This window comes from Serinus canaria, chromosome 1A, assembly GCF_022539315.1.
Source record: "Serinus canaria isolate serCan28SL12 chromosome 1A, serCan2020, whole genome shotgun sequence".
In the NCBI taxonomy this organism is placed as follows: Eukaryota; Metazoa; Chordata; class Aves; order Passeriformes; family Fringillidae; genus Serinus; species Serinus canaria.
This window is the reverse complement of record NC_066314.1, coordinates 56,868,807-56,894,411: the sequence shown is the minus strand read 5'-3', so window position 1 is coordinate 56,894,411 and position 25,605 is coordinate 56,868,807. Positions and strand designations below refer to the sequence as shown.

Here is a 25,605-nt window from a genome sequence, read left to right as displayed (position 1 = left end):
CTCCACACTTCATCTGCTGCCAAGGAAAGTGCCAATTAGTGCCAGCTGTCCTCAGCTGCTCGTTGCAGGGCTGAGAGGGGGCCTGGAGCTGGGCCACCTCTCTTGTCTTCCCTTTGTAGCATCTGACTCCCTCAGTTTGACCATTGATGTCCAGGGATTTCCTAAAAAAAGAAACCCAACAAACATAAAATCCTTATTCAGGCAGCTTGCTGTTCAGTGTCCTGCTTTGTTTCATATGTTTGAAGTGTGATAGGTTATTAGTAAAATAGAGCAATGTGGCAATAACTCCCCATACTGTGAGGATGCTCAGAAGTCAGAGCAGCCTGGCCTGGGGCATTTGCAGCCCTCTCACCCATTTGCACTTACTGGTCCTTGGCTGCTCTCTGAGTCTGGCACAACCAGCGAGAGGAAATCAAGAGGTATCTCCTGAAAGGAAGTATTTCTGGGTTTGAGATAGTCACCAGCACCATGGTGCCACCAGAGCAAGCTGAGATGTCACCAAAGAGCAGCAGCACATTTCCCAGCACAGGTTAGCTCATTTAGCCATCATTCCCAAAAGCTGAGGATCTTAGCTGGAGTTTAAGCCATCCCACAGGGCTGAGTGGGTAAATCCATGCCCATCTGGCACGCTGGTGTGCAGTTGTGTTTGAGCCTGACCTGGGACAGCTGTGCCCCTGGTGTCACTCAGCTGAGGTGTCACTCAGCCTTCAGGGGCAGCAGAGTGCCCTTTGGCCATCCTGCCCTGCTGAGGCTGCAGGACTCAGGCAATGGCTTTGTCACCTGGGGTGGTTTTGATGCCTTAAGTTTTAGCTTTCATATTTCCCAGATTCTGTACTGCCTTGGTGTGTAACTCTGAACTTCATATAAAGTGTTAGCAAGCTCTCTTCACAAATCTTTTCCAGCCTGAGAAGCAAGAACGCTTTTGCAGCTTCAGGCCCCAAAAGTATAAAAAACAGCAAATTGAGGAGAGCAGTGTGGGAGGATGGGACTTCATAACCTGAAGCTGTAATTGGACAATTAATCCCAATATGTAAATGGACCAAAACTTATAAAAGTGTGAAAACTCGTGACCAGTCATCCATCTTGGGTACAGCCACAGCCGGGCTCTTGTACTGCCCAGGGTGTATCCTTTGAAGGCCTTTTGATAAATACCAGCTTTATTCCTTTAATACCATTTAGCCTCTGCTCCAGGTAGCCTCTCCAGACACCAGTTTGAGCTCAGACCATACAAACCAGTCTCAGTTCCAAGCAGCAACTCCCTGCAGGGTCATGGCACAGGGCCCTGCACAGAGTCAGGCAGAAAAGACAGAGGTAGAAAGATTTTGCCATAAAGTAGGAGGCAAGGCAAACAATTTTTTTGTCTGAAGCCATTGCTTCATCAAAGAACTGGCATTCCTCACCCTGGCAGTAATTCCCAGCTACCAGCCAGCCTCTTTGGACTCACCAATGGCACGTGGATAACGCCGCAGCCGGTCACTTGGCCATAGCGTGTTTGCAATTTATAGCTGACTTCCCCAGAGCCCTGCTAAGTCACTAAGCAGCCTTGTGGTCTGAGCAAAGGTTTAGGAGCCAGGAAAATCTGGGATGAATCATTTGCTCACGCACTGGTGACCTGAGAAAATCAGTTGACCTCCTTGTGCCCGGGCTGTGAGAGCAGCCACCGGGAGCCCTACAGATGTCAGGGACTTGCCTGGCTGCAGCCAAGAGCAAGTCCCTGGCCCTGGCAGCAATCGTGGAATGCACAGGGTGTGTCCCAGAGCCAGGATCCCACAGAGCTGCAGACACTCGGGCTGCCTTGATGGGGGTGCCAGCCCCAAGCCCTTTGAAAGCTGAGGGAAGACTTTCAGAGATTTCTGTGTGTTGCAGCTCGGGACTCACTCACTTCCCTCCAGTGTCTGTCTGGATTTTGAATAGCTCATATAATATGCTATAAATGACAATTAAAACATAAAATGAAGAGGGGAGCAGATGGCTTCAGGCAACATTTAAAAATACCAAGACTATTTCTAAATGCAGATCACCAGATCCAAAACGGCCCTGGGCAGACTTAGCTGAAGGTTATTTGCTGGCCTGGCTGAAAGGACATGTGTGGTCTCCATCAGTTCTCAGAAGATGTTGTTAATAGGACATTTTCTGGAAAGGCAGGAGGGGACACCCCTCATGGGCAGTGCTGAGGACACAGATCTTCACTCCTCTCTTTTGAGGGGGGAGCAGTGAAAAAGGCAGGCTGGATCAATGTCCCTGTTTCACCCTGAGGAAGGTGCTGTGCTGGAGATTGGATGAGGGCAGAGGAGCTGTGCAGTGCCCTAAATTCCCAGGCATCTTCTCCTTAGGATGTGGCTGCTCACACCATGGGCATTCTCTGCCACAGCAATATCAAAGCCACATCACATTGTCCCAGCAATGACACAGCTTTGTTTCCTTCCCAGCTGACATAACTTCTGCCTCCAAATATTTGACCAGATGGGGAAAATTACAGGGACCCCATAAGATAACTTGTCACTTGCCTGGAGAAACTGTGTCTGTGAATGTCTGGCTGGGGGAGGGCCATTGTGAAGGGAGCCCTTGCCACTAAAACAAGGCAAAAAAAAAAGGCATCTGCAGGAAATAAAAGAGGTGATATGGCAGCACCATACCTGCCTAGATTTTGTGTAAGTGCAGAAGAACCACATTCAGCCCACGAGACAACTTCACATTTGTGCTCCTTGCCTTGGAGGTGATGACCTCAAGCAGGGTGGGCACGGCTCTTCCTCCACAGGCTCAGAGGCAAAATGCCCCAGAGGCCATGTGCTGAGACCTGTGGGCTATTATTACAGAACAAGGTTTGCATCCCAAGATTGCATTAGACTGGATTTCCCTCTCCTGGAGAAATGGGAACCAGCATGGCTCATGGGGAACCAGGTTTGCTTGGCCAGGATGCAGCACTTGGGCTGAAGAGGAGTCACATGAGAACCAGCTGGCAGATACACCCCATGTCTTCTGCCCATGGAGACTGCCAGGCCAGGTTAGCTCCCATTTCCAGCCCTGTGCCACAGAGGAGCAGATGGATAAAACTCTACACCCAGCACTGCACAAGATGTTTGAGTAGATGATCACTACTCAAACAGTGAGTAGTGGCCACTTGCTTGAGTAGGCCACTCTTAATTACAATGCTTGAGTAGTGGCCACTTCAAGCATTGTAATTAAGAGTTTGATTTTGCCATGTTAAAAATGAGCATGATTATAATTTTTCTTTTTCCTCTCTTGAACATGCTTCCACATCCCGCTTTGCGCTGAGCCCGGAAGCAGAAGTATCACGTTACTGTGAGAGAAGGGAGTCTTGTGGTATTTCCATCCCATCCAGAGCCAGGAAACACAGGCAATTTTGCAAGACTGCTTGTACTCAGTAAATCTCAAGCTTGGTTATATTTCTGTATTTATTTACATTTGTTCTAGCCATGTAAGAGAGCACTCATCCCAAGTGAGGTGCTGTGGACAAACTTGCAAAAAAACCCCAGAGTTTATAGAATGAGAACCCCGAGTAATAGGGATTTCAGTGGACCAGTGAGTCCTCCCTTTGAAAAGGCACTCAAGATTGACAAAGACATGGACAGCCAGCTTCTTGTAACATTAATTCTTCACAGTAACTCCAAAGTAAACTTTGAGTAAATCCCACCAGTAAAACCACCATCCCTGACAACATTTTCTTGTACCCTTGAGACCTTCCCTTGAACTTTCTTCCTTCCCTTTCTTTCCTTGCCCTGTAACACATCACGTTCACAACTCTCACAGTCTGGGGCCAGGTGCACAATACCCTGCTAATGTCTTCCCACATACCTGCTGACAACCAGGAGCCTGGACAGATGTTTGCACCTGCATAGGAAGAGCCATGACAGCTCCAGGGACCAAAGTCTCCTCTCCTGACTCCTCCACCAGTGGCAAAGCCCTGCCACAGGCAGCAGGATTTGCATTTCTCACGGGAGGGCAGTGCTCACACCAGCTTTGCTTGTTTAGGGCCGCAGCCAACCCGTCCCATTCCTGTTCCAGTGTTCCCAAATACCCTCAGACCGGGCTGTGTGTGTGCAAACCACACACAGTCACACACAGCACGAACACCTTAGCTCCTAGAACAGAAAGATGAAGGGCTGGAGAGGTTTGGGGAGCACCAGGAATTCTGCTGGCTTTATCAAATTGGGGTGGGAGCTTTTGTGCCAGACAAAGCCTCCGCTGCAGCTCCCCAGTGGGCTGCAAATGGGCTGGAATCAACCTCAAAGCCAGCAAAAGTTGACTTGAAAAAAAATAATATAAACTCTGAGCCAACTTCTATCATCCAACACCGACTCACAACTGAAAATGGCTTTTTTAATCCCTCTTTCTGGGTTGTCCTGTGCTCTGCTGGACACAACTGTGAGTCTCTACAGCAGGGACTGAGTTAACACAGGTCCCGGGTGTTTCATCCTGTAATGCTGGCAGGGCAGGGAAGAAGAAGCAAGGAAAAATATCCTTTTACCTTTGGTAAGGGAGCAAGTGCTCCTAGGAGAGGATTGTGAAATACAGATTGACATATCCCAGTTGAATGCCATTACAGAAAACACTGAGGATGTGCCCAAAATCCACAGCTTTTGTGGCAGCTCAGTGTTATTTGGAACAAAACCTATAAATGTTGCAGATTTTGGGGGCCAGAAGGGAGTAACTTATAAAGGGAATTTGGGCCTTTGGGCTGTAACTGGATCCCCCCACTGCTCTTGCCATCTGAATGAAATCTGGATGGTGACAGAGCCCACCCAAAGCAGTGGCTGGGCTGACCCCACAGCCTTGCACTTGCCTTGGCAAAGGCCACATGGCAGCTCCATCAGAAGATGGAGACTGCAGTGATTTACACAAGAAGGGCTGCCTGGAAAACCTCCTGCTTACATTGAGTCAGATATTGGATGTTGACAATCTACAACATTTAAACAGAATTATTAAGTCATAAGAACACCATGCTCCTACACATTTTAGCTTATTGCTTTGGTTAATCAGTAAACCCCGTAGTCCAGGATGTGCCCAGGTCTCACCTTACCTGAGTGGCAGCAGACAAAGGTGGAGACATGGAGAAAGAAACTTCCAGTTTCTTTCCACAAAAAGAAAGTTAACTCTTGGCTGTTTGCAGCAAGAGAAAAACGTTGAAATAGCAAAGTTAGAAAGGTTGCTTGTCTTCAGCCTTGCAGCTTCCTGCTTCAGCCTGAAACAGTGCAGCATATAAATAAAGGGGGCAAGTGTGAGCTTATGGTAGCAATACACCACTGCACATTTCAAACCCCCACAGGCGGAGTTCCTCTTGAGGCATTTTGAATGTTTCTGTGCAAATTCAGGATGTTCAGCACAGGCACCTGCAAGCAGGAGTCGTGCTCCTGTGGGCATCCCGGGGCAACAGAGAGGTTAGCAGCCTTAAATCTCAGCCTTCTCCCCTCAGAAATGAACTTGGCAGCCTTCCCCAGAAGATAACATTTGCTTCCCAAAGAAAACATCCTCGCCTGCTGATGCCTTTGTCACAGCAGCAGCAGCAATGGTGGAAAGGGAGGAGCAGAATTCACTTGCAGGCCAGAATGGAGTGAGCCAGTGCCGAGGGAGAGGTTTGCTCCCTGAAACACCTCTTGAATTAAAATGTGCCTTGGGGGAAAACATTTTGAAAAAGAAAAGCCTTGGCATGAGGTTCTCAGTCCTGCATGTGAAACTGCTCCCCTTTGGGCTTAGATGCTTAATGCTGGTTTGGGGCTTTTTAAGTATGACTGTAATCTTAGGTTGAAAGCTTGCTGCATGAAACCCCCTTTTCTCTTAGGATATCCTTTTTGCAAAACCATCTAACAAAACTAGTAGTAAACAAACTTCTTTTTATTTAGCCTTAAAATCATACCAGAGAATAGAAAAGAAAGTTAATTCTACTCAAAATCTCAGTAGGTTGGTAGAACAAGTGCAGAGGAGAAAGAGCATGCTCCATTTAATAGGATTTTTCTTACTAATTAATTAGCAGGCTTTTTCTTGCTAAGAAGAAACCTTATTTTTTTTTCCTCATTAATATTGACTATTTGTAAGAAAAAAAAAAAAAAACAGCTGGGAAAAAGGAAAAAAAGGACTTATATGTCCTTTAGTGTATAGTTTATCAAACCCAGGTTTGTAGGGAGGGCTCTTCCATTTTTCACAAGACCACAGATTTCCTTAGCCCAGGCTGAGAGACACAATTTGTCTTTCTCAATTCTTTCACCCAGAGGAGTGGGGAGAGCCCTTGGTCTCTCTCTCAATGTGCTACCTGAAAGAGTTACACTATAAACATTTAAAAAATAAGAGGACAAAAATGTGCAAAATAATCTCACACAGCAAAGCTTGCATCATAGCATTGTGGAATCATAAAGGTTGGAAGAGATCTGGCAGCAGCAGAATCCTTGAGGCTGTTTGCCTTGAGCCTGCTCATCTCCACCTGGTAACACTTGGCCCATCACCATCCCTGCCTCTGCCCACCTGCACCCAGGGCTCCCCTGGCCTCAACAAAGAGCACTCCAGCAAATCCTACACCCAGCTGCCACCCAACCTTCAGGAAAAGTGGCATGCCTGGATCCATTGTCCTGGACAGAGCAATCTGCACCTGAAATCAAACAAATTCTTGTTTTCCTTGCTGCATTCAGCCTCCATCCATTCAGGGCTGAAGGAATGGGTGCACACCCACAGCCTGGTCCCCCACCCAGCCTGCTCTTCCCAAACCAGAACACACATTTCTCCCCAGCCTTAGCCCCAAGAATGAGACAGACATATATGAAATGACACATTTTATTAAAAGTTACATTCAGCAGCAATGGACACATTTACTTAAGTAGATTTTAACTTTCAAGGAGCTTATAATTATAAATCTCTCTAAGGCATTAAAAGCTCTTAGATGTTTTAACTTCATTGCAATCATTTCATATAAATAGGTAAGGTAAATGATACTTGCCTAGGAAGATGTTACCCCAGCTGCATTAAACAAACATATACACATAAATATATGTATAAAACAATGATTTTTGTTATAAATTCATTCATGGGGATATTTCACAATCTTTTAAGTCTTGGAGCCTGGCCCTGCAACCATTATCCATGCAAGGAGCATCCTGTTTGCCTTACCACATGTGAGTGTACAGATTGCTCACATGGATGAGAGCAGGGCAGGGCCTAAGTTTTGACAGAAATAGCAAAGATGTCGAAATTGTCAGTGAAATATATTTACAGTCTGCAAGTAGCATCACCTATGGTTACTGATTTTGGAGGTCTCTCTGGGAAGCTATAAACAGCAGAAAGGCACCGTGGCCAAGGCGAACCAGCATCTGTTCTCTGATTTTGATGCTGTAACTCTCCCTTCTGAAGAGCAGGAGTTGGGCTGCTGAGCCTGAGGGGATGTGGTCTGGCTGTGAGCCAGAGGGAGCACCAGCAGCACCCACCTGCAGCCCTGGGCTCGGGGCACAAATCCATCCAGCCTCAAGTTCTTCCAGCTCCAGCAGCAGAAGCCTGCCCTGATGTGCAGCTGCTTTTTCTGAGGGTAAACAAGAAAAGTGCCAACCCATTCCAGTATTAGCCAAGCACACACCCCCCAATAAATAATGATAGTTTAACTTATCTTATAATTGAACTGTGCTTTGTGTTTTAGAACCACACTTGTGAGAAAAGGAAATTGCTGTTGCAACAGAAGCTGTGAGTAGATCTGATTAACTGTATGAACTAATTTGAATTTATACAGCTACAGGGTCTGAGTCCTTACCGATTTACTGATGACTTTATGTTTGTGGGCAACTCCTTTGGCCATCACCTCTCACAACCAGGGTGCTCTCTGGACTAAAGCCAATGGAAAGAGATTTTCTTCCAGTAAAATACACAAACCTCTGATTTCTACACTATTTTTGAAGGACACAATTGAAGCCAATGGGAGATGTTTCAGTGGAAGAAGATATAAATATATTGCTACAATATATTACTTTTATCTCAGCCACATCACTGCCACAAAAAATAAAGAAAAAAAAGTAGCTTCAAGAACTGGTTTCAATTAGGGATAGAGAGAGTGAAATACCCTTTCTTTCCCTTTACTCTAGGCCTGTTGGTTTGAATAGTGCCTAACCAGGACAACAGCATTTCTCCAGGAAGAAACTGGAAAATATTTACACCAATAATATTTTTTCCTTTGATCAAAATGGCTTTTATAACAAAATGAAAATTTTACAGGGGCAAATAATTGCAAAAGTGACTCCATGTAACAAGAGGTGCATTTTCAAATGTGACACAATCTGGTAACCAAAACCCACTGAAAATGAAAGCGAACAGAGGACACAACTCCCATTTGTGCCCCTCAATTTTCTTCCTAAAAGACAAAAGAGTCCCCTAGGCCCTGTAACTTTTCTTTCAAGCCATTCCAAGAAATACAGGGTAGAACAGAAACCTGCACTGGTGACTTAGCTGCTGCCTTTTGTAGGGCTGAGAGCTGGAAGGAGCTTCTCTGATATTGCCCCCCCTGTTCCCCACCAGGTTTCCCAGCAAACCCCTGGAAGTGGGAAGGGCAGGCAAAACCATCAATCCATGATCTGTAGCTCAGAGGAAAGCTGGCAGAATTTGGTGTTTATTTACTCAAATCAACTCTTGCTGAAGATGAGTTTATGGAAGGTAATGACACCATTACATTTCTGTACAAAAAGACATTTCTAAGCTTTTTTGTAAAAAATAAAATCCCATACATGCTTCAAACTACAGGTATAATTTTTTTCCCCCCGAATCCTCCACTGGAACTTGAATTTAAAACACATTTTAACTCCTCAGTATGTGAAACCTCACGGCCACATTAATCGAGAACATCTGAAGCCAGGAGAAAGAAATCACTTCCAGTTATGTTGTCAGTATTATGTGCATAACATTCCCACAGCTGTAGATACATTGTGCTCCATGTTATAAATAAGAAATTGCATGGTGACAGCTAAAATTCAAAAGCGTTAATGTTTCTCTTTGCAACTTTTTCTATTTTTTCCTTTTTGTTTTTTTTTTTCTTCCTCCAGTCTTTTGAGGTTTCTCCCCTTTCCCTCCTAGAAGTTACTTGAAGCAACATCACCGCTTATGGGCTGACATATTTTTGGTAATTAAAAAATAGTAAATGCCAAGCAAATATGACTAATGTTGCAGTTTGGCAAGTGAGCCAGAGACGACCTATTGATTCTGAGCCAGGCTGTCGTGCTTGCCTCAATAAACACCTCTCCTTCTTCTGCTCAGCTCGCTTCTCCCGGCACTCCGGGGAGAAAGGGGCTCCCAGGATGTGGCCAAGTGCTGTCCCAGCCTCTGTCCCAGGCAGTCCTGGAGCCGGAGGCCAGCGCAGCCCAGCCGGGCGAGGCAAGGAATACAAACGAGCTGCCTTGTATCGCTCACATTCTAGGTTGTGGTCCCTCTCAACCATGAAAAACAGCTACAAATTGTTCCCAGAGCTAAACCACTTAACATCTTGGCACTTGGTTGTTTTTAACTTTGTAACAATAGGCACTGTTCACTCCTCTCAATCTCAGTTTTTTATTCTATAGTAAAGCAGGAATTCTGATGAAAGGCTAGTCACGGCTTCTCCCCGTGGTATCAGGGTGGTGGCATGTGATGATTCACATGGGGTGTGTTTGATCCAAGAAAGCCCAGCCTCTGCTTATTCTTCCTTTGTTCTGTCATCTAAGGTGGAAAGGCAGAGAGAGACGAGTTGAGATTTTTTTTTTCCTTTTTGCTATTATTTAGCAGTCACAGAGCAAGATACATATAAGCAAAACAACAGGGAGTGGAATTCTTTTCTTCAGCATAGAAAATTACAAGTAAGGGATGTCTTTGAAGTGGGAGATCTGTTTCCTGTAAAGTATGGGCATTTTATTCTCATTTATACATTATTCTTATCCCCCGGCAGGTCTTACAGAGTATTATTTGTGCTGCTATTGTGCTGTGTAGCCCTGCAGAGGGTCAGCACTTGCACTTGGTGCTGTAGAATCACAGAACGAAAAGATGGCCCCAGCCACACAGGGTTTAAATTTAAGCCAGGAGAGAACAGATTCAGCCAGAGGGGGATGAAAAAAATCCCACCAGGATGTTGTGGGTAAGCACAATGAGCAATGGTCTCAGCACATCCAGCCTAAACCTTTGTTGGGTTTTTCACAGGGAAAAGTTTTAAGGAGGGATTTGAAGGGGAATAATTAGATAACTCTGCTAATGCCACTGAAGGGCTTCCCATAAAGAAAACACAAAGATGCTTTTCTGAAGCTGTAATGAGCAAAGCAGAAGTGACCAGCACCTGTAGAAAAAAGGGAGCTGGCCTTTTGATCCTGAAGGGAGAGCCAACACACCAGGCAGGCGATGTGGGCAGGAGCAGGACTTTAAGGGAGGCTTTAAGGGAGGCCAGCAGCTTGTGCTCCATATGGGAGAGCAGAGGGAGCCGCAGGAGGGGCACCAGCACAAGGGCGACACAAGCAAAGCAACAGGCTCTGCAAATTGTTTTCACAAGGGCACTGCTGATGTTCTCAGTGGAAGAAAAACCCAAGGGCTGGACACAGAAGGCTTTTTTCCCCTCCAGATTCCCATCAGTATGCAGCTATTCCTGACACTACATTGCTTTCACTGCCGGGTTACGCAGCCCCTCATCCCTTCTGCAGTTTCCCCTCTGTCCTTGCACGCCCACCAGGAGCATTTCATGACTAATTCCCCTCCAGAGTTTTCTCCTTACCTGATCTCTCTTGCTAACAGAGTACAATTTCACTCCAAACCCTTATCAGTGTATCTACCCAGAAAGCTTGCTGGAGGGAAAGATAAAACCTTCCTGAGACAAAAGTCTCTTTTGTAACACTGTCCTGACTGTGACTTGATGGAAGGCAGCGCATTCATCCACACATGGTCACTTTGCTACCTACTCAGGGCACTTACCTGTTCCTTGAGCTCAGCCAGCTGACTGGAAAGCTGTTTCACAAGGCTCATGGTTGACTCCAGCCTCTCCTGCAGGTTCCTGATTTCATTTTGCTCACTGTCGCCTTCATTGCTAACCAGAGACATGGCTCTCATACGAGGGAACCAGTCCAAGTTCTTCTCCTACATGGATATTAGAAAAATAAGGCATGTTAGTAAGGGTTTATGCAGGGTACTAAGCTGAGACTAGAGAATGAAAGCTCAGAAGGACTTCAGCTCAGTGGATGACCCACAGTAAGTGATCTTAAGCAGTAAATACAGAAAGTATTTCAAATGAGCAGTTTTATTTTTGGTTCTCATTAGCTACAGAAAAGGTACCAACTGGAAAATCTGGGTTCTCCACAGCTGCACCTGCACTGCAGTGTGGGCAGTGTTGGCACAATCACCTGTGGCTCTGGCAGGCAGAAATGCCCCCACTGGGAAGACTCCTCTGGTACACCAGGAAACCCTCAGTGCTCCCTGTGCTTTGCTTTTAAGTGTATGCAGGGACACATTTCCCCTCTGTCTCTTCAGCTTGGCTGGTCTCCATCTATTTCGGCTGTCCTTGCAGCAATGTCAGCAAGGCAACACCAGGAAAACAAGACAAGAACCTTCCAGATCAGCCTCTAGCACTTCTACGGGAAGAGCAGGAGGACCTGGAGCCAGATGCCCACAATAGGAGATGTGGGGTCCTGGGAACGGCTTAGGCTTTAACGTGCTGTTCAGACTGCGCATCTTGGATAAATGCAAGCACAACCCCGGGGCCAAGGGCTAACCTGAACTGCATGGAACAGCACTGAGCTGGCTGTTTCTTTATTCATGGACTCAGGCTATGAATTCAGCCATGACCAAACCACTGTAAACAGATGATATGAGTCAGGAAGGTGCTGTGTATCTGCACGAGCCTGAATTGTCTCCATGGCTCAGGGGCACAGATATTTGTGTGCAGAGCTTAACAGATGGAGGAGACAGAAGGGTGCAAGACTAGGAGGAGTGGCAGCCACGTGGAAAGCAACCTGCTTTGCCCTGAGACCAAGGGAACAGAGCAGGTCCTGCAGCGGGCAGCACGCACACACCTCTGCCCTGTGCCTTGCAGGCGGCGGGAGGACGTGGCTGGGCCACGTGCACTCGATAACTTGAGAAGAGAAGCAGAATGAGTGCGTTTCTTCCAGTCCCCTGAGCTGTGAATGGCCCCACACAAGTAGCACTGTGCTGGGAGGATCAGCAAGGAGCTCTTGCCAAAGTCCACCTACAAGACATCTGGAAGGCAGGAGCTCTGCTACTTATGTTGTCCAGGTATTTGGTAAAGTTTTAAGTCCATCAAACTGATCATAGTCTTAGACTTTGCCTCTATTTTTCCTATGAAAATAGAGAAGCCAGTGAGGATTCTGCAGCATTTACAGCTGGGCAGCCCAGGGCAGCTATGCCTGAGCAGGGTCCAGGAGGGCTGGTCTGGCAGAGCTGTGAACCTGGGATACACCAAGGCTTTATTGTGCTTCCAGGGGGATTTCCTTTCACCTCAGTAGTGCTCTGTCCTGATCACCAAACCCTACCCTCCTAGAGCAGCATGATTTAGAAACAGCTAGGCTAAGCCTGAGCGAGCATGGCAGCACTAACAGTATTCGTGTTTGTCCACTCTTTGTGTTAGCCCAGTCCCCTCTGTTACTCTGGATAAGACTAAATGCAAAGCTGTATGAATTTTAGCTTTTTTTCTTCTTTTTAACTCAAAACTTCCAACGGGTTTTTGTCTGGCTGTGCAACCTCTGGTCCTGTCCCTAAATCACCAAAGATGCCAGGGAGCAGGAGCATATCCCTGGGTTGCATTTTGCAGCCCTGGGCTGGCAGCCGTGGGCGCCAGTGGAACGCGGCCTCTTTGCTCGCCGCTCACTTCTCCAGCCTCGTGATCTCATTATGACAATTTACTGTGGTTACACATGATGCCATTTTCAATGGGTCACAACTCATTCAAATCAAAACCTGTTTTCACCAGCTCTGCTGGTGAGCTCGAGAGGAGTGCACGTGACCCTCCCTGTGGATATCCCCAGCTGACACTCCGAGTGGGAGGATCCTGTTTCTGCCACATGCGGTCCTGCTTACAAGACCAGCATTCATCTTCCACCAGTACATGCCGATATTTATTTTGAATTTATTTTGGCTAGGATGTAGCAGAGCATTCATCACGTGCCTGCTGTTGAGCACAGGTGTACTCATTTATACTAAGCTTAGTTTATGCACAGAGCCTTTCTGGATTGATGCCTTTTTCCTTTTTTTTTTTTTTCCAAATGTTTGCCAGCAAATTTGTCTGCCACTACAGGCACAGAACTTTAATTCAAGGCAGCTACAGTGAACAGAGCTGCACTTGTACCTGAATGTTTCCTGGAAAGCTTTGGTATCTGTACTCATTACAGCTTCTCCTGCTTGAAACACCTGAGGATACCAAATGCAAGGCCATAGGAGCCAGCGGAGGGAACAGGAGCCCCTTCAAGCCTCGCAACAACACCAAAGTCCCTAAAGCCAGGCTGCACAGGGAGAGCAATCTGAGACGCCATCATTGCGGCTCCTCTGTCTGCCGAGTACTGCTGCCAGGATTGTGAAATGCATTTTGCTAGTTTTGTTTTTTCCATCTGCCACTCCCTCACTCCTCCAGGACACAAGGCAGAGACCTCAGGCTGCTTTGGAAAGATTTTTGTAGACTGACTCTGCACCTCACTGCAGCATCCAGAGGAATCTGTGCAGGTGCCAGACACCCTGGCTGTCCTGAGGCTCCCAGTGTCACCTGCTTCCCTCCTCCTTGGCATGACATTACACTGCCTGGAGACAGGGATGGCACAGGCAGCAAGCACCTCACTGCCACACAACGCTGTGGAGCACACGGAGCAGATGAGGCTCTGTAGCTGGAACCACCCTGCACCACGTGCCCGCTCATCTTGGCCACCACAAGCCCCAGAGTCAAGGGACTTCAGCAACAGACTCACGTGTGCCCAGTTCTTGCCTTCTTAGAAATGCTGTGACAATGTCTTCCAGGAACGAAACCCAAGTATGGTTTGTTTACATATCAGGAAAATCTGGTCCTTTTTTTCCCAAAGTATTGTGGAGGATCAAGCAAGGACTTGATCCAACTTCTAAGAGAAGCTAATGGTTTGCATGGACTGGAGACCTCCTGAAAAGATGCTGCTGACTTTTATAGGTGGCAGAGAGGCAACAGGTCAAACATCTGCCCAACGGGTCCCACTTGGAGTGCCAAGAGATGTGTTAGGTGCAGGCCTCTTTGTTCTCAGCTGCAGTACACATCTGATGAAATCAGTCCAGCTGTGTATTTTTGTCATGCAGAGGATCAGAAAGATTCGAAATTCGGTAGGAGACACATTATAGCCTGCCAAGCTGTCTTTAGGTTAAAAATACTTATCTAGCTTTCACTGATAGTTCCTTTATAGTGCACACAGCAGGTACTTTCCCTTGCTGAACCACACGCTTTTGCCAGTCAATATGACCTTACTTTTTCATTGCATTATGAACTGCAGAACTTTATTAAAGGGCAGTGTGAAAATTAGCTTTGGCAGACAGCTCTGTTTGCTGAGTCTCTACCACAAACAAACAGCAGTTGGTGCTGGGGACAACAAACTTTTGATCACAGACCTGCCAGGATCCAGAAGGCAAGTTGGACAAGGTTCCTTGGCCAAAAATTTCAGTGTTCATAGGGGGACATGCACCCTTGTGACTGCTCAGCAATGGGAAAGCTATTTTTACTTCAAGGTAATTGCTTGCCAATTAACTGGAGGTCATTAACATGTTTGTACACCCCTAAAGATTTGTTCTGGGACTTAAATGTTTATGGGCTCGGTGCAGGGTTCACCTTGACCAACACCTTCAAGCTGTAACATTCAGGAGCACTCCTGGGGGTGTGCAGGATGTTACCTGTCATGCCTTACTTATTACTCTTAGAAATCCAACCATTTTGCCCAGGACAGCATTCACTCAGAAATTTGAACCCTGCCTGGAATGGAGAGGCAATTTGGAGGAGGAAGGCAGGCTGCTGTCAGGGAGCAGGGCAAACCTCTGCAAACAGCTGTCACGGGACTCAATCAACAGCCACCAGGTTAGCCTGAGGTGACGCAGTTCGAGCATTAATGAGCTCACAGAGGGTAGGCTATGTGGATGGGATGCTTTTAAACAAAGTAGCCGCCTGGATAAATAATTAATAGTGTAAATGTACCGAAATCTTTCTAAACAACCACTGTTTAAGGCAGTATGTTGTGAGTTGTTATTGTTGTTTCATCCTTACACAGGACGGCAGCAATTCACAGCCCACCTACGGATCACAGCATCCTCCCTCTCCACAGTCTTCCCGTGAGCGTAACTTGTGCCTCGCAGGATCCATATTTAAGCAGACATCTGTGTCCAGGGCACAGCGTCAGCCAGACAGGAAAGCTGCAGGGACAGAAAGGAGCTGCAACCTCCTCTCCGCCAGTTCAGCTGGGGGAAAGGGAAAAAAAAAGGAAAAAAGGCAGGTGGGGCGAGCCAAAAGGCTGCGGGCCAGAGAGGCTGCACACGAGCAGAGCAGACATTTGAGTGGCGATCCAGCGCGCTCGCCCCCTCCGTCCTCTCCCTCGGCTGGCGGGGCACCAGCCGCAGGCACAGCTCCCCCAGGGCCAGACCTCTGTGCACTGATCTGGGTGCACGTACTCGAGGTGCCCACGGCGAGGGCACATGCCTGAGAAATCACAGGGCTTAGAGGATTTGCTCCTTGAGCTCGCTGGAAAACCTCAAACCCTCTGTCTCAGAGAGGCAGGCTCAGAGCAGAAGTCTGCGTCTGCCTCCTGCAGTTTTATGTGCAACTCTCTCCTTCCCTTGTGTGGGCTTTCCAGGGGGATGGCAGAGTTGTGGGCAAGTCCTCCCTTCGGTAAAATATTGTCATTTTTCTGACTTTGCTGGCTCTGGTTGAGCATGGATGGAGGGAAGACTGAAGAAATCAGTTTAGAGTTTCTGTACTTTGTACGAAGCCTCTCTTGAGCCATCCCTGTCCTGTTGGCACAGCCAACTGGCTTCAATCAAGCTCTCACGCTGAGCTGAATCCATGCCTTTGGAGTAATTGGCAGAGGGATGTTTCTTTAGGAGGTGCTGGTTTCACAGGCCAGCAGCAAGATGGATCAGCTGCAACCAGCAGGAAAGACTGGGCTGAGCCTTAAAAAATAGATTACTAGATAACAGTGAGAGAAAATAGGTCAAAGAGTAGGACAAGGGGGATGGAGTAGAGGAGCAAAGGCAGCCTAATACAGGCTTTCCGCTGGTGCTACTGCCACGGGCTGCGAGGGCCACACTGCCATCAGCTGTGCCAGACTCATTTCTCCAGCATGCTCTAATGCAGTGACTCTCAGTCCTTTCCACCCCATGACCCCTTGTTGCAAATGGAAAGTAGCCCTTTCAGGACTCCTCCTATCTGTTCACCAGGAAAAGTGGTGATTACTGGTCATGACTCCTCCTGGGCTGTGACCTGCCCCGCTGCATGCACCAGGTCAGGGGAGTGGCCGCTGTGTCTTCCAGCCCACAGCTCTGCAAGGATCCTTCTCTCCTCGGTGACTCAGCGAGGCTGTCATCAGGAGGGCTATGCCATAATAGTAAGGCTGAGAAAATAGGGGTGTTGGGAGCCCTCTTGCTCCTCAGCTAGATGGTTGCTGAAGGGTACACAAGAGGAGCGTGGACATCAATCACCAGGAAGGTTTGCTGCCGGCATCTTCACGTGCTGTGCTGGGCTGTCCTGGAACACATCTTTGTGGGCAGGCAGCAACCACAGCAGCAGCTCCCAGAAAAACCTCCTACAGCTTTAGGAAGACTGAGCCTCTTTAGAAAGACTGTAGCCCCTCAAGTGCCCCTTTGGCTGGCAAAATTCTGCTGCACTGGTCCTGAGGAGAGACCCTGCTGGTCATCCCATGGCCTCCAGGGCTGAGGAGTGGCACTGCCAGTCCTCTGTGCCCTCAGCATGAGAGCAAACAAACTGGGCATCACTGCTCTCCAGCAGGCAGCCCCTGTCCTTTCAGGCACGAGAAGGAACAGTTCACTCCGCTTTTCTGGGCCAGCACCTTGAATAAATACTTCAGCGCTGGGTACAAAGAGATCTATTTGCTGAAACTATTCTGTATGTCTGAAATGCAAATAAACCCATCCATTCTCTTCCCAGTGTGCTGCCCATAGAAGCAGTGAGGGATCAGTCCAAATGACCTTTTGAAAGCTATTATTTTTTTGTCTAGGGACAGAGCCTGGTCCTAAAAGTCCAGCATTATGCAGCTCCTATAGGCACCTTAAAAAGGGATTTTCAAGATTTAAGCTATCGCGTGCTTTAGATGACACAGGGCAATAACCACTTTGTGATTTAATCACAGACAATAATAATTTGGTTCAGTGCATGATTCAGCTAATCCACAATTTGATAAATGTTCATCCTAAACTACAAACCTAAATAGCTTTCTGCAAATCCTGTTTGACACTTTAATGTTAAGACTGTATTTGATAAGCAATCTGTGCTGTACAAGAATATAGGGAGGGAAATTAGGAATTGTTATGCATCTATATGCATCCAGAACAGTAATTCAAAGAAAATAAAAATAAACCTTGGCAATTACAGATAAATCTTTATGCAACAAGAGAACTAATAGGTTTGGCTGGCTCTGCACTGGATTGATACATCGTACAGCTCCCACAGCCCACAGAAAAACAGAAAAACCTGTTACCCCCTGAAAGAAGGTTGAAACCACAACACAGACCCACAGTCTGCCTTAGCAGTGTCATTGATGCATTTACTTTCATTTTAACTTGGCTGAATGTTTTCAAGAGGTGCAACAGAATCTATCACGGTAATTCTGAGTAATTGCGAGTTCTTCAAGACTGATATCCAGGCCAGGAAGTTATAAATGTCTCAGTGTTTCTGTATCAGCATTCCCACTTATGATACCCCTGCAAAAATTATGGTGAGGAATGATAATAAACCCCAAATTGCAAAGAATTTTCTCTGACGCTCTATGGGGCAGTTTAGACACTCAAATTGAAGCTCTGTAAAGGACAAGCACCACAACATTTCTGCTTATCAAACACACCTAAGGGACTTTGCATTTACTTCCAAAAGATGGAAATAATAATGAAAGTATTTTTTTCCATAAGATTGAATGTGCTCTCACACTGCTGTTGTGGGCAAGCCACGTGCCAACAGCAGGTCTGTGAGTCACAACCTGTCCCTAGAGAGGAAAAGGCCACCCTGACCCCAGCTGCAGCAGCCACAAGGGGAGAGATCCCACTTCAGCAACTCTGCCCTGAAAGGTGGCAAGCAGAAACCAAACTAAGCAGCTTTGTCTCTGAGATGGCACATTCTAGCCACTGTCCAGGTGAAACCCAGTAATCTGCTGGTGTACAGGGACCTCAGGGGACTCATGGGAGAGCCAGGGCACAGCTCCTGTGTGCTTGGAGAGCCTCAGCTGGTGTCCCACCCTAGCACTGCTCTCCTTGAAGACATCTTTGCTCCTGGTGTCGTCCCTTCCCCACAGCACATTTCTGAGCTGTTGCTTTTTTCTGCTGTATCAATTGCTCTCTGCCACCTTATCTTTTTCATAACCCTGATCATTGATATTGTCCTGTGCAAATATTCAAGAATCCCAACACTACCATCAAAACCCAGGGTTTGGTCCATAATATTTGTGCCCTTAAAATAGGTATAATTATAAATTTGTGTAAAACATGAGTTTATTTTTCCACATTCCTATGTTTTCATGTTGTTAGTGGTTACGAGACATACTTTAGGAAAAACACTTCAGATCATTCATTTAAAATAATTATTTCTGATATAATCCCTGGATTTTGTGCATAACGAAACATCTGGGACAGAGGTTAGAAAATAAATATTCTTGGCTTTTTTTTTCTTCTTTTGTTAAACAGATGTTGTTGATACAAAACACAGAACTGTAAATCATAGCCTGCATGTGGACACAGACTGTCACTACTGAGCAGAAATTTACTGTGGCTAGATAGAGGTTTGAAACAGTCATGAATCACTGGCTTACTAACTTTGTTCACGTGGGTATGGTTTCAATATTCTGACATTAAGCGCACATGTCCTTAAAGAAAGGACCATGTCATGGCAGCCTGGGAGGCTCTGCTTCAGTTCCAGCTGTCTCGATGTGGGAAGATCAGCACAATGCCAGGGCAGCCTGTGTGCAGGGGAACGTGGCAGGTCTGTCTGTGCCCTCCCAGCTGGGTGTGCCCAGGGTGCTGCTGTGGAACCCCACAGGCTCAGCTCCCCCAGCACTGCCGGGGCAGTCCTGGCACAGCTGAGGGGCCGAGCTGCTCATGCAGCCCCAGCTCCGCCAGCAAAATGCCTCCAACTCTAACCTGTCCCTGCCTCCTCTGCTTCCCCTGCTGCTCCCCATAGCATTTTAGTGAGTTCATGCTTGGTTTGTGGGCCAGGACCCCGCCGAGCCCGGCAGCGGGGTCGCTGCTTCCCATTGGCTTTGTTGAGAGTGACCAGAATTCCGATGCCTCTCCGGCCCCTTGCCCTTCCCACACTGCTTGCACCAGCAAGCTGGAGCCCCCCTTCTCCCATTCCTCTTTTAATATTGATTTTCCTTCACAAAACATGCCAGCAGCACACTCCAGACGCTGAACTCCAGACAAAAGCCAGTGGCATGAATCCCACTGCAATGTAAACGTCCCCTGCAGTACCAGACCACAGATGATGTCTCCTCCTCAGACACATATGTACCAACCAGCTGGTGAGGACCACAAATTTGGACCTGCTTTTGTCAATGTGCCTGCTGGTTTGATCCAATGGATCAGGGTCTAACTCTATGATAAAATCCAAGCCATGACCTCTGCTTCCTAGTTTTGAATCACAGGATTCAGGAGCATATTTGTTGAAATTTATGTTTTGGGGATTTTTTCACATTTAGCTTTAATTCCCTGGTCCTGTCACCTTGTATTTTGCAAGTACTGTCCATTTCCTGGCTTTAGCTTCAATTTGGTGTAACAGAATCTTTGGGAAATACAAAGACTCATCTGGAGACTCGTTTTTCAGAGGCTCAGGACTTGACCATTTTCTCAGCTTTACACAGGCACAGCTCTGCTGATGGCAGTGAATTGTTCTGGTTTAGGACGCTGCCAGAGCAGAGACATTTTGAGTCCTGATCTCAATGTTCCTGCTTCAGGCCCATTTTCACTGATGTATTTTGTACATGGGGCAGTATGAAAGGACAACTGAAAGAATTACACATTAGCTTTCTTTGAAAGCTAATGAGAATTATTGACCATCACCACACAGAACAGATTTTTAAGCAATGATACAATCATGCACACACCTTACACATGCACAAAATCATGGAATCATTAAGGCTGGAAAAGACCTGGAAGATCATAAATGCACACACTTGAGTACCACTCAGAGGAGAGGATTAAGATCGAAGTTCCTCTATGAAGCATCTCTTGACAAAACAACCCCAAGCAATGGCCACCTTCCAGCCCTATGGGCCTGAACACTATCAACCTGCTCTCTGACCCCTTGCTCTGCTCAAAGGCCTGCCTGTGGCTCCCTCTGCACAGCAAGAACAGGCCTTTGCCCATGCAGGCACGATGGCCAAGGACTGGCTTCATAGCAGGTCTGGCTGCAGCACACAGGGTGCCACCTATCCATTTGCACTTTTATTCCCTTCAGGAAATAGGTGGGAAACAGCAAAACTGAGTCCTCTACTTGTTCAGGTTTGTGTCTACTGTGGGTTGTTTTCAAGGCTGCAGGCATTGATGAATAAAAGAAAAAACCAGCATGGTACTGAATGACCATATCTGCCTATACTGCATTTTCATTTAGTGCTTTTGCTAGGAAATATTATGGATCCTCTGTACAGATCTGCTTTTTCTTTTTTGTTTTCTTTCAGTCCAGCATTTTAAATGGTTTGCTGTGTTCAGTTAAACTGAATTTTCGCTTGAGAACAAGCAGATGATCAGTTTCACAGGCCTGAACTTAGGATTTTCCTTCCGCATCACCCAGCAAAATGAAAAACAGAAACAAAACATTTTAATCACATGTGTATAAAACACACAGGGTTCATTAAACATGATTTAAAGCTGCCTGTTTGTTTTGGAGGCTCTTTAGAGCTCCTTATACCCCAAACTCACAGAAGTGTAATGTGATTCCTGATCTATTGAATTTTGGAGGATGGTTGCAGTGGGTTCCATTATATATAAATTGGATGCAGCCACTTCACAATCTCCGATATATACTTTTATCTCAAAATGCCCTGTGAGGCAATTGTGCAAAGTACTTTATCAGGGATTGTTGTTGGTAATGCTGCAAGAATTCATGATGTAAAAAATACATCAATGCCATTTAAATTGAACAAAATGGTTCCTATTTTTTTTCTTGTAGAGCATTTTTAACCATCTTCTCAACAAATTTGTTCAATAAATACTGTATGAAACAAACATTTTGCACTTTTTCCCACAGATGCAATTTGCCAGCCTGATTGATTTCTTTCTCTACAAATAATCTGATTTCTTTAGGCTATACATCTTTGCTTTTATTAAAGATGATGCAATCTTAGCTTTTTATCATACACACATCCACCACACACAAGAGAGAAGATTCTGCAAAGCAGCCCTTGCAACCAAATAGAAAAGCCTGACACAAATCTCATAAAGCTGATCCCAAAAGATAAATGGCACAATGAGACCAAAGTTACACAAATTCAGAAACTTATCCATGCAGAGTAATATGGGCCAGTGGATTTTTCCTTCCATGATAGATTCAGCAAAGAAGTAACTTCATCATATCTGTAGCATCTTGTAAATCAAGCTCATGCCAATGTTGCACTAAATCCCCTCAAATCTTGCTGCCCCTGCATTGTGAGAGGTCAGAAGCAGAACTGCATTTTTTTGTAGCCTTTCCCTAGTTTGCATCTTGCAGAATCTCACTGCTATGTTTTGAGTCCCAACAACTTCAGGCCTATTTACTTTTAAATGTAGTTCCTGGTGAGGCAATAAATTCATCTCCCTGTTCTTTTACTGACTGCCCTCATGTCTTTGGGGAACCCCACTGTCCTTCCCTTCCTCAGCATCTGCAGTTATCTGTCTTGGCCGTAGACAATTTTTCAGTCTCTTTCCCATTCGAGCAGCCAGAGGCTCAGTACCACTGTAATACAAAGAGCAATAATTGTTTTCAAATGTTGCAATAATATTCTCAAACAGCACTGAAGTGTTTTGTGTCTGTTGCTTCTCCCATCGAGCAAAATCAAATTAATTCAGTTGACACGTTTCAGGATCTGCTCATCACACTGTTCCTCTGGGGTTCAACTTTTATCACTAGCAGTGATGCCAGTTAAGGTCCAGCTTTCACTGGCAAAGCCCTGTGCAGCCAGTCCCAGGAGAATCAGGGCTCTGTCACTGCCAGTATTTTAAGTGCAACAGTAGGTGCCTATGCAGTACCTTGGAGAGCCTTTCCATCACTTGGAATCACATACTAAAGGCCTGCCCACACACAGATCCATCTCAAGCCACAGGCTTCTTTAACAAAGGGATAAAAGATGGCTTTTGCAGGCTGCCTGGAAAGTTAACAGTTCCAGTCTCTGGCAGGTGGAGGCAGGAGCAGATTCCAGCAGGGAGCTGCAGCCCGTGTCCCGCCAGCAGAGAGGCTCGTGCTGCTCCAGCTGGAACCCCTCCCCTCCCTGCTCCTGGGAATGTGCAAGCTTCAAGGAACACAGCCTCCTGTCCAGACCCCTCCTCGAGTTTTTAAGGCCAGCAGCAAGCAAACAGGAACCCAACTCAGCTCATTTATTTTAATTTGCAAATTGAACAAGTAGAAGTTGGAATGAGGACGAGGAGGCTGTGGCTACACTGTATTATCAAGGCAGAACCCAACTTTGTAGCAAAATCTTTGAAGCCTAAACAGACAGGTGGCCAAATCATGAAAATACAGAGGAAATCAAGCTAAGCTTACAAGTGAGCCACAGTATCACAGGGGCCAAAAAGACTAGGTCTGGGTAGCATCAAACTGCTGATTCTGGACCCCAGGGGGAAAAAAACCCTCAAATATCAATGAATATACTTTTGAGGAGTTTTAGGCTCTGCTCTGTAACTTGAAATTACACCACAGCTGTGAACACAGAGGTGATTTTAAAGGAAAGAAGGAAATGGACAGGATTGTTTTGGTGCTTTAGAAGTTAACAAGAATGTGAGGGGCTGAGCAGAGACAAGGGTTCTGTGCCATGGCCTGTCTGAAAAACATGTGTATAAACATAAACCCACTCAGATCTCAAGCTTTTGCAAGGAGGTAGCAAATGAAGCCCACCTTTTCCTTTATTTACCCATGTCTGCATCACTGAGCCAAGCAGGCCATCTAAATTATTTATGGCAGGCCAAACAGCCCATTGCTGGAAGATGCAGAACCCTTCAAGTAGAAAAGAAGATGCTCATCTCTCTTGAAGAATATGAGCTTTGTGCAAAGATGCAAAGTCCTCACGTGATGTTAACTTTTCATGCTTTGAGAAACACAAATGAGCAAGAAAGCAGCTAATTAGGCATGTTACTGTGATTGCTTATTTTATGAAGTGAGGAGGGAGGTGTTCAGCACTTTAATGAGATAATAGTGTAGAGGCAAAAATAGCAGCGGTCTTCCCACAGAAATGAGAATTATTTTTGAGGAACAAGAAAAGCAACAATAGAAAAATAACTCAATACCTAGCAGCAGAAAGAACAGTGCCTCAATGGCTAACACTTGGATATCTGAGGGTGGCTCTATTTTAGTGACCTTATCACTCAATAGTGATCAACTCTGAGCTCCTCTGTGGATTTGGAGCAGGCCTTGATGCAGAAGAACTTTCTCTGGGACCTGGTGCACCTAATCCAAAGCCCTGGACTCACCACAGGGCCCATGCCCACATGGAAGGACACAGAGAGCTGCATTCTCACTCACTCCCTATTTTGAGCACAGAAAAATGGGAGCTGTAAATCATCTATTTGGGTGTATTTCTTTAATTGCTTATTTTATGAAAACCCCAACTGCAGACAAAACCAACACTGCATTTCCTAGGAAATGAGCCCTTCTCAGAGACCTCAGGTCTTACTTAGCAGCTGGCTTTTGTGCTCTGGATGTTACTGCCATGGTAAGCAATTACTCATAACGTGACATGCATCGTATCAGCCGTTTAAAAGTAATTAAGAAAAAGTTGCATTGCTTAATGATATGTACATACATCTCATCCTTGCAAGTTTGGCTTTAATAATATCTTTTTTGGTTTTTGGAGCAAAACCAGTCTTAAAAAGTAAAATAACCCAGCCCTAACAATGGGAGCATTATTAACTTCCCAAAAGCTATAAACTCCATGCCCCACTCCAGCACAACATTTGTGTGCACAAGTCCTGTAAGGGTTTTCAAGAGTTGCAAGATCAGAAAGTTCATGCTGAACTGGAATTAATGATAATGAAGAAGCCTCAAATATACAGTTCATTTAAAGTGAACCAGTTTAGGAGCAGCAGCTCACGGTCCCTGGCAGACTCAGCTGCAGCAGCTGAAGGGGTCACTCCAAACAGCTGGTGCCCTTTCTCCTTGCTGATATTATCCCACCTATCCAGAGGCAGCAGAACCAGAGTCGTGTCCTCTCCTCAACCAGTGCAGTTCAGAGTGGCATGACTTCAGCGGCCATCAATTTTCACATTAGTACTCTGGGCTGTGAACTGCAGCAGCTCAGGAGCAAACAAACACATCCCTGGTCCTCCCCCCTCGGCTCTCGCTTCGGCAGAAGGGTCTGGTGGACATCTGGGGGAGGAAACTCCTGGAATTGTCTGGGATGAATCACCAAAGTGCATGTGAAAAGCACAGGGAGTGTCTTCCCGAGATCCCAAGTGCCCATTCTGCAGCATTCATGCTACCTTGGATTGACATTTCTCTGCTTTAGGTCATTCTCTCTACCCATACAGTGTTTTGTGATCCTTGGATGTAATAAGAGTATCTACAGAACTAGCAGAGAAAACTTTTACCTCCAAAATTCAAAAGGGTGATGGATAGCACAATAGAAAAGAATTTTGGATGTAAGAACTTTTTTTCTTCCTTCTGCAAAGAAGCTTTATTTTAAGAGCAGAGGTCAACAGCCCTCTTAGTACATATAATTTTATTACATTCTTTGACAAAAATCGACAGCAGTAAAGAACAGCTTGTTCCACAAACCCCCATGCTGTCAGCATGCCTTCCCCTTTCTGCACAGCGCTTTTTCAGTCTCCACCTCTCTTGCCTGAATTTCCCTTGGAGCTGCCTCCCCTAGAAGCTCCATGTGGCCTGCTCGGGGATGGCCACTGACTCTGTCAGATATCAGGGGAGCACACCAGGGTCTGGCATTGGTGAAATGCCTTTTGCTCACCGAGAAACCCTGGAGCAACCTCCCCCAAGGTGTGAGGGGACGGGCAGGCAGCCTCCTGACCCACAGCTGTTGGGCTCTGTAGGTGCCCTTGGCTCACACCTTGGCTGTTTTGACACTCGGCTACGTCTGCTGGGGTTGGCTAAGATGAAAAAAATCCCCTTTGCAAAGTGTGCCAGGGGATGTACGCAAGCAGCTCTGGCTCCAGGAGGGAGCCTGTCCCCTCACCCTGCTCCTGTACCTTGGGGTCACAGCCTCACGGAGCAACTCTGGCCACGACCTGACCCCTGGGAGCAGCCAG

At 46.3% G+C, this 25,605-nt stretch overlaps 1 protein-coding gene across 1 annotated transcript in view; it reads right to left on the bottom strand.

The window, feature by feature from the left end:
* Nucleotides 1-6,767: 6,767 nt before the first annotated feature.
* The window catches only part of ITPR2 (inositol 1,4,5-trisphosphate receptor type 2), a 242,864-nt gene continuing 224,026 nt past the window's right edge, over nucleotides 6,768-25,605 (bottom strand). The window contains exons 56-57 of the mRNA XM_018918626.3: nucleotides 10,909-11,070; nucleotides 6,768-9,675 (exon numbers count right to left, since the gene is read on the bottom strand). Coding sequence (XP_018774171.1) covers nucleotides 9,589-9,675; nucleotides 10,909-11,070 — 249 coding nt within the window. The 3' untranslated portion in view covers nucleotides 6,768-9,588. The remainder of the gene's footprint in view (nucleotides 9,676-10,908; nucleotides 11,071-25,605) is intronic.